The sequence below is a fragment of the Ambystoma mexicanum genome, chromosome 10, assembly GCF_040938575.1.
Source record: "Ambystoma mexicanum isolate Mex_15411 chromosome 10, UKY_AmexF1_1, whole genome shotgun sequence".
Taxonomy (NCBI): Eukaryota; Metazoa; Chordata; class Amphibia; order Caudata; family Ambystomatidae; genus Ambystoma; species Ambystoma mexicanum.
In genome coordinates, this window is record NC_090932.1 from 1,534,788,304 (window position 1) to 1,534,800,757 (window position 12,454).

The window sequence follows — 12,454 nt, forward strand, 5'->3', positions numbered from 1 at the left end:
AAGGAAAGCCTGTGGTTAAGCGAGGTGGGAAGCAGACAACTGTCGGAGATTCCTAGATAAAACTCACTTCTAGTCTGGCAAGAGACCTCCTTGCAAAACAGTTATCCGATGTCTTACTGGACATGAGCCAAACACTGTCCATTTTTGCTTCAGAGTGTCGCAGGGTGTAGGGCAGACAGGCATGCACACGCAGTTAGAAGCTAATAATGGACGTATGGTTGACCTTGGCCATGGCACCTGTCTAGGGCTAGTAGTCAAAGCACTGCAAGTCTGCAATCGGTCAAGACACCACTGCTACTTTGCAAACTCACGCTGCTGCCACCAAAGACGCAGCATTAATTGCCATGCATAAGGAAAAGGTCAAACAATCACACACCCCCCACCCCATCTTCTCATCACACGCATCCCCGATGCCTGCCTGGCGCGATGCAGAAATCCTCTCCACTGGCTGGAGCTCAGAAACTGGAAGGGCCTCAAGCTCCTCTTTTCCAACACTGTCAGCTGAATCGGGAGATGCAGTTGAGCTCCGGTGCTGGTCTAAATCGCCATAAGCCCCACTGCAGCCACCCCTTGTGTGTCCTGGATCCCTCCAATAGTTACCCACAGATAACATGGCTTCGGTGTCAGAGTGCCCCTCTGGCTCAAGCGCCCAGCCTGACTGCACCTCAGGAGGCCGCTGCTCTGGATCCTTTACGGAGTTGGTGTCCGGGAAGGCAGCCTGCCGTTCTACAGGTACCAACAAGGGCTCATTTACTTCCACCGAAATCTGGTCCTCCTTTTTCTGCTCGTCCGGTTGTGGTGCCAAAGGCTGCTGAAAAACAGCCTCTGTAATCCCGTTCTCTGAGTTTGGATGAACTGAGCTGCCTGTATATGTTGGCATGGCCAGGAGTCTTTCAGAAGCGGGTCCCTCCGTCTGCATGGGGCTCAGACCGCCGAGAACAGTTGTAGCACTGATTGCCGGCCTATGCTTTCCTAGCAGGTGGTTGCCAAACTTTCCATCACCATTAAATTGCAGGTGTCGGACAGGACCATCCGGATAGGTGCCTTGGCTCTCCATTTGAATGGAAAGGGGCACGTCACCATTTTGGACTAAATTCTCGCATGACCTGAAAGAAAACGGGGACACTGAGGTGGTTGGAGAAATGCCAGGGTTGGTCTTCATTGTGCTGGAGTGGGTCATGGACGGATGTTGGAAAGTAGTTGGAGATCGAAGGACTGTAGAACTGGAGCCATCCTCCTCAATGCGAAGGACTGGGAGAGAGCCGAGACTCAGCGGCGGCGGCGAGTCTCTGTATGGCGAGGCAGGCGGAGGCCCGAGAGGGGTATGTGCTGGAGCATGGCCGTTGCATGACTTTGAATGTTCCGAGTAGGGGGAATCTCTCTGCAGCCCTGGCGAAGGCGGCTCGGACACCAATGACAGGGTGGAGCAGGTCTGCATCAAAGGACGAAAGGAGCGGAAAGAGGAAGAAAGAAATGAGAGGAAAGAGGAGACTTTGGAATAGCATTTATGTCACAACAGCACAACTTCTGCTATATCCTCAAGGGTATCAGAACTCTCACAATATTGTCAAATATGTTCTTATCAAGGCTTACAGTAAATTCACACTTCATGCCAGAATGTAAACCACTATTGTGAAACCTTGCTCTTAATTTCATTACTTTGGGCAACAGATAGGGTGGCCAGATTTAAAAAGTAAAAAACCGGGACAGGGCAAGTAACATAAAAGTAGGACTAACTCTTGAAGGTGGCTGTCGAGGCACTACACTTCAGTAGCGTGTGGAGGAGAAGGGGGTTAACCGTTACTGTTCAAATAAACACGTTATAATTAATCTCAAACTAACACCATCTTAAATTGTGAAATGCAGCATTTCTTCTGTACGAGATTGTGCATTCCTGCCCGCCAGCTATGAAGACCTACTACCAAAAACCGGAACCACGAGTTTCCAATGGGAACAACATATTGAGAAAGGTGGGCTGGGCACCAAATAGTGGGACAGTCCCGGCAAAACTGGGGCGTCTGGTCACCCTAGTAACAGAACATCCTCCCACATGGCACTTTCCTCCACACCCCTGAGCTCAAGCTTCGCTACATATGATGAACTCCCTACATAACATGACATCTAGCACTTGATCCCCTACCTCCCATCCTTTGCACCAAGCAGGGCACCTCTCTACCACAGTACCATCTACCCACACTAGACTCCGCATCCCAGACTCCAGGACTTCTTGATCGCCAAACTTAATCATCCGTGCCAACCTTTCTGACACCAACTCGTGCAGCTTAACAATGTCATGCACTATGGCTTTCTATCGCACTGAGGCCTGCTCACTTCCCCTCCCATCGAATACACAACCCTGACACTAGCAAACACTCGCACATACTTCCCTGCTCACCTGTAAGGGGCCAATCCTTCCAAAAAGAGAACCACTGGCATGCTTATTCACAGGGAAATCTGCCGCTACTGCACTCCGGGATCTAGAGAACATTTTGAAGTGGGGGTAGGTATTTTTACTCCTCATTTTTTTATAGTTGGGTAAATTTAGGGAGTATAAATGTAAGCCCTATTCCCAATGGGAGTAATTTATAAGCCAGAAAAATAGGATTTAAGTAAAACAGAAGTGTTTTTCTGATAAATTAGTTATTTGTGCCTAGTTATCCATGCACAATAAGCGATTGTATGAGACATGATAACTCTTGGGATGCGGGAATGAAGTCCTATTTGGTTTTGCCGTTGCCACTCAATGCTTAATGCATCTGACTTCTATAGGATAAGCACCTACACCAGGATGTGCACTAGCATCATCCAGCTGTACGGGCGCCCAACGATGATCAGATGGAACTAGCAGAAAAGGCCCCATTACTCCAAGACAGATCAGATTGGTGGTCAGCCCAAGAAACACAACACTGACCCTGTGGCAGAGGTGTGTTTAAGCAAGAACAAGGGGGGAGGGGGTTCTGGGAGTTTCTCTACTACCGGCCTATATCCCGGGTTAGTCTCTCAACCAGAGTTTTTAGGCCACCATCCTTTCACAGAAGAGAAATTTCCACTACATATCAGTCTTTGTCCTGCCCAAGGGCAGTTCAGCACCAAAATGCCTGGCAATTCTCTTATGAACAAGAGTACCAATAGCAACCCCAGGCAGGTGTTTCGGCCTGGTTGGGCTTCGTCCGTGAGGTGTGCCTCTAAGAACAGTGAGCAAGTGTTCCACGTCTGGATTACCCTAGTAATTTATGGTGAAAACCCAAAGCTACTTAATATGTAAAAACAAGGGGGGTTCTGGGAGTTTCTCTACTACCGGCATATATCCTGGGTTAGAGTATATAGGCCAGGAGTAGAGAAACTCCCAGAGCCACGCCCGACCCCCCTCCCCCCTGTTTTTGCCGAGGTGTGTTTACACAGTGCAGGGATTTGTTAAAGTATTATAATTGGACAGAGCAGAGTGGATACATTTGCAGCTCACCTCTGGTCCCCACCAGTGCATTTCAGAACCACTGAAGCTACTCAAAAGGAAGATTTATCAGCCACCCTTGAGTACGCAGGCATTTTCTGCTCACTTTCTTTTGAGGATGCGCGTCCTACATCCTGTGCAATCAACAATTTTATAGTCTGGCAGAGCCAAACATTCTGGTAGCACATGTAAACTACGATGACATGCCCTGGCACCATATGCAATAATCTGGTAGCATGTGTATTGAAACAGAAAATAAAGCAGTATAGGCAGAAACGATTATAATCCTGTAAACCATGCCAAAGAGAGATGCCCGAACTTAACCAGGCCATTTGGCTGTGCTGGGGCGGTTTCCACTGAAAACTAGTGGCTTGAGTACTTAACTCTAGGTCCCAGGGTGGGTAATTATAAAAAGGTAATCAGCCTCGGGGGTCCCTCTTTGTCGAGGGTCAAGATTCTTTGGAGGCAAGTACATTTGCGTTTCCCATGGACTTACATTGGGGGCCTCGCCTGCTCTGCTACATCATCTTCTGGATCTCCTCTTTGGGGTTCCCTGTGGACCTCCCTGGGGTGGTTTGCTGTGGAGTCTGCACCTGTAGGGTAGAACAGACTTACCTCCATTAAAGCGGATGCCACATTACTATTATTCCATTGATTCCTATGGACATTTCTCCTCTACTAAATTGACTAGAGTACTTACCAGACTGGCCATTTTTCCTGTACCCGCAAGGGGTTCCGTACGTTCTGGACCAAGTAGTGGAATTTTAGGACTCTGATTTTCAATGCATTTTAAACATTATTTTAATATTGGTGACTGTGCAAATCTTTTTACCTGAATTGTATTTCAAGGTAACTGTATCTACAATGTATCAAACTCTTGGAGGCCTTTGACTTGGGTCTTGAAATTTGTCCTACCCTCGATCACGAGTTTGAGTTAGCATGTGTGCATTTTTAGTACTATGCTCTAGAGCAGGGGTAGGCAACCTTTTGCTCTCTAGACTACTCCCCTCATCGTCTCCAGCCAGTATAGACAAAGGAGAGGGATGATGGGAGCTCAAGTCTTAAACATCTGGCGAGATGCAGGTTGCATACTCCACTCTAAAGCTGGTCTGTCAGTGTTGGCCTGAGGGATTTTTTCATTATTTTACTGGTAGGTTAAAATGTTTCAGTCCGATCGATCACCTATGTTTGATCGGTCGCGAGCGCTGGTTGAGGGCCTACCATATATAACAGGGGTGGGTTGTGTTTTTGGGGCACTGTACTGGCCTCTAGGGGATTTTATCTGCTCTGCTAGGCTGTTCAGTTCCCTTGTCCATCCCCACCTGTTAGTTTACGTTGGTTGTCCATCAGAGAGATTTGGCCCTCAGCGAGGCAGTGGGCAAGGAGACTTCTTTCAGGCATTTACTGGTCATTGTGTGTTATGTTCCAAATACTTATTTGACCTGATAGGTATCTATATGCTTAACCTAATAAATCTATATTTTTCAGTATATTAGTGTAGTTTATTTTCTAGAGGTAAGTGCATGAACTAATTGTAACTTTATGTTCGCCTGCTACCCTTACCCGAGAGAGTTAAGCCTTGCTGCTCTGTACAGGTAACTTACCTTTAAGAGACGTTTATTTTTTCCAGTTTGTTTTGTGGTGTCTTGGTTTTTGTCCCACCTTTCTTAACACCCTCAAACTGGCTCACCACTTGTTCCCATCTTTGTGTTGTTGTATAGACACCCTTACCGGGAATGCCTCGGCCATCTGTAAATGTGTTACTCCAAGTAATTTCTCATTAGATTCGACATCCCTGTGCTTCGAATGAATACAAATACATTACAAAAAAAACTTCCCTTTCTTATAAGCTGTGCTATCCCACCCAGCCCCACGCCCCCATTAAGGTCATAGATCCCTCAGAGGGTTGCACAAAAAAGCCTCAAGTGTAATCCAGCAATCTATGGTCCATCAACCATGTAAGGTTAAGGAGTGTGTGTGTGTGTGTGTGTGTGTGCATGGGTAAAGCCCTTTCAGGTACCAGACAATGGGATATCCAAGCCTTATGTGGTGGGTGGATAAATGGAAGTGCAGATGGGTTAGATAAACGACCATGACTGACGGATTATGCGCGGGTGCTTGGGCAGAAAAGTGTAACTGAAAGCACAGTTGTACTTTTCACCCACACTTTGGTGTTCAGTGTGTGTGGTATAGAGTAGTATGATATGTGGGGTACATTTCTCCGATGGTTGCAGGCTTATTCATGCAGTCTTATAGTGTTACATCTTTCAACAGTCTGACTCCCGCCCATGATTTGGGTCTTTTTTTGGCACTTGCATTCATGTCAAGTGTGATCGTTTTTAGTTTGTAACTTCTTGGCTGCGAGAACAAGACTATTTGGCTTTTCAAATTCATAAAGCACTTATTTTAACTATATTTAAATACTAGCAAAAAGTACCTGCATTCCGCACTTGTTCTATAGACAGACATGATAACACTCATCGATTGTTACTTCTTGCTTGAAGACTGCACTGAGAAAGGGCGCGTGTGGCTGGCATACCCCAGAGCAGACATGGAGGGAAGGCAAGAGTTGGCGTGCAGCATCATAGTTTGACCTTCTGTGCGCTCTCGCTACTGGTCTTCTCACCCTGGCGCGGTGCTGTGCAGTGCAAATACCTCAGAAACTGTGTGCCCTAAGGCCTTAAATTGGGGTTTTCGATTCAAGTTTTGTTCCTCCGGTCAAGATGCCTAAAATAAGCTTTGTCTGGCACTTCTACGACCACATTGATGTTTTGCCGATTTCAGGCAACAGTGAGAGATTTTGAATTTTTTTGCCAAATCCCCACCACCTGAAAGACCTGCTGGATCTTTGGATTTTCTTGTCTGTTGTCCCGAGTGAGTGGGAGCCTTTTTCCACACCGACTCATTCTTTTGCTCTAACTATGGGAGCCCTTGTGCATTATTTTTACTTTATTTTATGGGGTCATGCTTTTCTCCATATTTCCTAAGGCATCTGTAATTTACTTTTGCAGCACACAGCACCATTTGTGCAGTGCTGCCGAGAGCCCTTTGGCTGCCCCCTTTTATGTTTCCTTGTCAGAACAAATGTTCACAAGGATAGGGGGATACTTTTTAGCCTGCTTATCTTTCCTTTTGTGAGAAGAATATTAGGCAATGTTCGTCCTCAGGGTCTGTAAAAAGGCGCCAAAACCACAGGTCTGCATTGGAGCACGAATAAAACCCTTTGCGGAGAGTCCCCCTCTCGACTGCTACTGCGAAATCCTTTCCACAGTCCCTCCTTTCGTCACCACGACCAAGGAATAGGAGACCGGGTCCACCGCTGCTGCATCGTGAAGGCGGCCAGCTGAAACTTCTTCCTCACCCCTAAGGTACTGTGGGGACTCAGGGTAATACTTAACTACAGTCTTTCTGTCTGTCGCTCCTTTGTTGCTGGAGTGCTGATTCCAGTGTTTGCCCATACACAGTTGCCCAGGCCTAACACTTGTTCGCATCCCGGGAGCCTCAACTCTTTAACAACAAAGTTTGATACTTACTTATACTGAAGAATCCTTTGGAACTTTGCCTTTTCAACTTGTATTGAACCTGCTTAATCAATTTTGAAAATAGTTTGGCTCAAGTGTTTTAGAAAGGGAATACTATCTGCTTTTAATATAACGTTAAACTCTAAATTTAGTTCCTGCTACACGGACTCAAATCTTTACTCCGAGACTTAAATTACCCGTACAAATATCTTATTGCAAAGGGTGACAATCTTATTAATTAAATAACACGACATGTTGGAGCCCGATAAGCCAACTCTAGATTCCAAATACAAGTTTACCACTAGTCGACCCATGCCAATTATATTAATCAATGTCAGATCCCTAAAACTTAGCGATCACCACTCGACCCACACAACTGATCCAGCACTGCTGGGTCACCAAGGCTTTAAACTGCGAGAGCCCCCCAAAGAGAGTCACAAGCATGAAAAGGGACCAAAAACCACAGGAGGCCCTGCACCTAGCCACCACTTTTAGTTTCCCCAAAACGACCAAGCACTGTTAAGCCTGAAAGCAGAAATCAGGACGAGATAAAGAATAAAATCGGATCCAACAGTGCCCCGACCACTGCAAAATGAAGGTCAGAGCCTTTCTCGGGAACCTCACAAGAAGAGGGCAGGAGCCAGCACACCTTGAAGTCTGAGAGCGAGGCCATAAGCTCATCCAACTCCCGCGTGGCTGAAGAGGCCGAGATGCGGGTTTGCTGCTGGTTGGCGGAGATGCGCTGCGGGCTGCTTACTTCTCCCTGAGAGACGACGATGGCAGGCCTGCAAGAGGAAGGAACAGCACAGCATTAACAAGGGGTGCGACAAATGCATAACCTTCCCCACACATTCCCAGCTCATGGAAATAGTCAGGAGTCTGACAACTTGGCTAAGTTATAACTATGAGAAACAAGCTGCCAGCTAGTGAAATGTCACCCCAGCCTAGAGGTCTGCATGCCATAGAGCAGTGGTCACTGCGGTAAAGAAGTAATGTTCTCTGCACCCACTACTCTTGCTGTAACAATGTTTCTAGTTTGGCTATCTGCCGAAACGATTATATTGGAGTACAGCTGGGAGGGAGATTTGAGGAGGGACATAACGTGTGTAGGTGGTGATTGGTTATTTTCCTGCCTATTGACTGCCTATGGCCATTGCTAATCCATAATGCTACTCCCACCTACTTCTTGCTCCCCCACTCTAAACACATCCTCCTGATCTCGTTGTGCTAGCTTTATCAAGCAGTAACATCAACCTGTGTGCTTGAAGTGCCTGCAATAATCATTTCAAAGCTGTTTTTTTTTTAAAGGAGTTAACGGCTTAATTGGAGCTGTACATGCACTACTGGGCAATACAAATGTCTTAAAACAAGCGGGCCTTCAGCCACTTGATTTATAAGCAGTATGCATATCCATGCACTGATGTCCTGTTAAGAACATGCATCAGCAAATCCAACAGTTGTGGCTTGTGTATAGGTAGTTATTGGATAGGCATTTGCCAGGCACTGCTATATACACTGTCATGTTGCAGCTGCTATCATTAATGGGCAATTGGTACCATGACTGCAGTGACTGGCAAATGCCTATCCTAGGTCTACAAAAAAGCCAAAAACTAGTATCAGAAGGGCCTGCTCCTTGACGGTCAAGCCACATCAGCTGAACAAACAAAAGAAAGAAGTATATGAATAGTTCCAAAAGTAGACACTACCCATAGGTGCATAGATACTTTCTGATCGGGGGGTGACAAGGTTACCTGTGTAACCTGTATTACCTGTGCATTGTATTCAAACGGCGTGAGGAAGACAGACAGTCAAGAGGATGCTGATTACATGGAGACCGTGACGGCTCTGACCAGCAGCTTCAGTTAACACAGCTGCGCGATCGGGACAAAGTGATTCCCGTCGGCATTTGCCAACAAACATCTATAAAACGTGCAGCAGCATGAGTTCTCAGTGCTCCTAGAAGTAACCCCTTGTGGACACGAGGGAGCAGTTCAGCAAAAGGACACCTGGACATTCCCATGCGCAGGACTATAAATTTAACTATTGCATGCTATCCTCTCTTCGATTTCAAGAAGTGAAGAAAATTGACCTGAGAACCAATTGTCCAGACGGGTCTCAAGGAGTCACATTTGTGCGTTAAAGTCTGTCCTGTAGAATACATCTTTAATCAGGATTTGAATGGTTCAAGTCTTGGAAGTTCTCATATTTAGAGCAAAATAGCTCCAGTAGAACGAAACATGTTGGGTATAGAGCACTGTGATTTAATAACAGTGTGGCAAGACCGAAGTTATTCATTATGAGATACCTTTCAGAGGAAAGGAGGGAGATATTGTACTCTAACAAAAAGGTTTAAAGGTACCTAGATGAAAAAAGGTCCTTTGAAAAAAACTGTTGTAAGTGTTGTAAAAATCCAACGCAGATTTTGCACTACATTTTTGACACTACCGTTCAATTTGCACTTTTGCACTTTGAGGTCGATCCATTCATAGTGGACAATTGACCACTGTGGAGGGATCAACCGCACTAAGGTACTTATTTAAGGTTCAATTAACAATATGTATTCTTTTATGATATTGTATTTTGAATGTTTTTAACGACACCGGGTTGTAAAAGATTATATATATATATATATAACAATGCATTACTTACCGTAAAAGCATTTCTGATGGTTGTATCTGCTTAGATTCACATGCTTTGCATAGGTCCGACATCCAGTGGTCACTGCAGAGTATTGCATTTTGTTTTTCGTAGTCGAAAAGGGGACGTCGACAAGGCGTGTCTGTAACACTATCCCTATAGTGACGTGCGTTGTACCCACAATCCCTCACACGTCGAGGTCCCTCTGTATTTTTTCTGCCCTGAGGGAGCCTTCTATACGTGAGTGAGTACAGAAAAGAGAGAGAGATGTAGAAAGGTGTCTATGTTCCTTCCATCCGAGCGGGGAGGAAGGGTAGGCGCATGTGAATCTAAGTGGATACAACCATCAGAAATGCTTTCACGGTAAGTAATGCATTGTCTTCTGATGTTTGTTAATCTGCTTAGAATCACATGGTGTGCATAGACTAGCGAGCAGTACCCGGAGTTGGCGGTGGGTTATGAGAAAGAACAGTAGAGAAAATATGTCTTAATACTGCCTGTCCCACCTGGGAGTCAGATCTAGAGTGTGCATCTAGACAGTAGTGTTTTGTAAAGGTGTGCACAGAACTCCAGGTAGCCGCTTTGCAGATGGACTCAAGGGGAAAATTTGCAATGAACGCTATGGAAGCCCCAGTGCCTCGAGTAGAATGTGCTCTTGGCTTGAAGGGTAGTTCTCTCTTAGCAAGAGTGTAACAGAGTGATGCATTGAACAATCCATCTAGATATAGTGGACTTTGAGACTGCATCTCCTTCTCTTCCTGCTGCCACCGAGACACGAAACTGATTAGTCTTTCTCAGTGGTCTGGTTCTTTCCATGTAGAACATGACAGCTCTGCGTACATCTAGTGTATGCAGACTTTTTTCTCCCAAGCTGGAAGGGTTTTGAAAGAACGTTGGTAGTTCTATTGACTGGTTTACATGGAATTTCGAGATGAATTTTGGTGCAAACCTTGGGTGTGTGCGTAGAACCACCTTATCCTTGTCAACTGTTACGAAGGGGTCTAGAACAGAAAGAGCCTGTAGTTCACTTACTCTCCTAATGGAGGTGATAGCTATTAGGAAAGCAGTCTTAAGAGTGAGGTCTTTAAGAGTTGCCTTGTGCATGGGTTCAAAAGGAGGGCCCATGAGTCTAGAAAGTACCACATTTAATTCCTATCCGGGAGCTGGGTTAGCTATCGGAGGGTGTATTCTCTTTACCCCTTCCATGAAGGCCTTGATAACTGGTATCTTCCACCACGACATTCTAAGTTGGGAAGTGGTGTATGCAGAAAGTGCCGCCAGGTGGACTTTAATGGAATTGAACATTAGACCTGAATCCAATAAATGGGTCAAGTACAGAACAATGTGTGTGGGACAGCAGTCAACCGGGTTGATGCTCTTACCTCTACACCAGATGACAAATCTTTTCCACTTGCTAGAATAGCAGTGGCGAGTATTAGGTTTTCTGGCTTCCCTGAGGATGTCCATACATCTCTGCGGGAGTTGTAGATGTCCAAATTCTATGATCTCAGGAGCCAGGCTGCTAAGTTCATGGTCTGAGGGCATGGATGCAGTGTCCTGCCCTTGTCCTGTGACAGCATGTTGTACGGGCAGGGAAGTCTCACTGGGGGAGATAGGGACATCTCCATCAAGTGAGCGAACCATGGCTGCCGGGCCCACATTGGGGCCACTAGTATCATGGTAACCTGCTCCTGGTGCATCTTGTGCACCACTTTGTTGAGAAGGGGAGTCGGGGGAAAGGCGTAAACAAATTTCCCTGACCAATGAATCGACAGGCCGTTCCCCTTGGACTGGTTCTGGGGGTACCTGGAGGCGTAACTTTGGCATTGTGAGTTCTCCAGAGTTGCGAACAGGTCTATTTCCGGGAATCCCCATTGCGTGAAGACGTCTAAGACGATGTCTTCGTGCAATTGCCATTCGTACTCTTCGGGCAGGGGGAAGTCTCTGCTGAGTTCGTCTGCTAGCAGATTGAGTTCCCCTGGTACGTGTTGTGACAGTAGGAACATGTTGTGTTTGAGAGCCCACTTCCATATATTCTGGGACAGCTTGGACAGTCCTGGAGAGTGGGTGCCCCCCTGCTTGTTGATGTAGTACATGGCTGTGGTGCTGTCTGTAAGGACCATCACTGTCTTCCCTTGTAGGTGTTCCTGGAAGGCTTTTAGTGCTTTGAACACCGCCAGTAGCTCCAGTAGGTTTATGTGCTTGGATGCTACATTCGGAGTCCACACTCTGTGAGCAGTCTGATGGGATAGGTGAGCCCCCCATCCTGTGAGGGATGCGTCCGTGGTTAGAGTGGCCTCCACCGCGGGTGTGGCAAAGGGTTTCCCTATTATCAGGTTTTCCTTTGTCCACCACCGTAGCGAGAGAACCAAGGCTTGCGAGACCACCACTAGATCGTCCCATTGTCCGCTGGCCTGACACCACTGGCTGTTGAGCCACTCTTGCATTGGTCGCATGCGCATGCGCGCGTGAGGTACCAAATAAATACACAACGCCATCATTCCTAGCAATCGCATCGCTTTGCGCACCGTCACCTCTCGACCTGCCACATATTGGGGGATCTGAAACAGGATGTTTGGACCCTCTCGTTGGAGGGGAAGACGAGCCGTCCTTTGTTCGAATTAGAGCCCCTAGGAATTGTTTGACTTGGCTGGGGTCTAAGCTGGACTTCTTCTCGTTGATGGAGACGCCCAGTTGGAACAAAAGGTCTACAGTCTTTTGGGTGTTTGAGAAGCATGTCTCGTAAGAATCCCCTGTTATGAGACAGTCGTCGAGGTAAGGGTATACTGGGATGGATAACCTGCGCAGGTGGGCCGCTGCCACTGCCAGTACTTTCGTGAATACC

The 12,454-nt window shown here is 46.6% G+C and overlaps 1 protein-coding gene across 6 annotated transcripts in view; it reads right to left on the reverse strand.

Moving 5' to 3' along the window:
• Positions 1-12,454, reverse strand: part of PXN (paxillin) — a 321,226-nt gene that overhangs the window by 48,584 nt on the left and 260,188 nt on the right. For 5 of the 6 annotated variants that reach the window (XM_069619738.1, XM_069619742.1, XM_069619740.1 and 2 more), the window contains exons 6-7: positions 7,622-7,757; positions 419-1,432 (exon numbers count right to left, since the gene is read on the reverse strand). In XM_069619738.1, coding sequence (XP_069475839.1) covers positions 419-1,432; positions 7,622-7,757 — 1,150 coding nt within the window. The remainder of the gene's footprint in view (positions 1-418; positions 1,433-7,621; positions 7,758-12,454) is intronic. The other variant, XM_069619743.1, reaches the window with a different exon arrangement.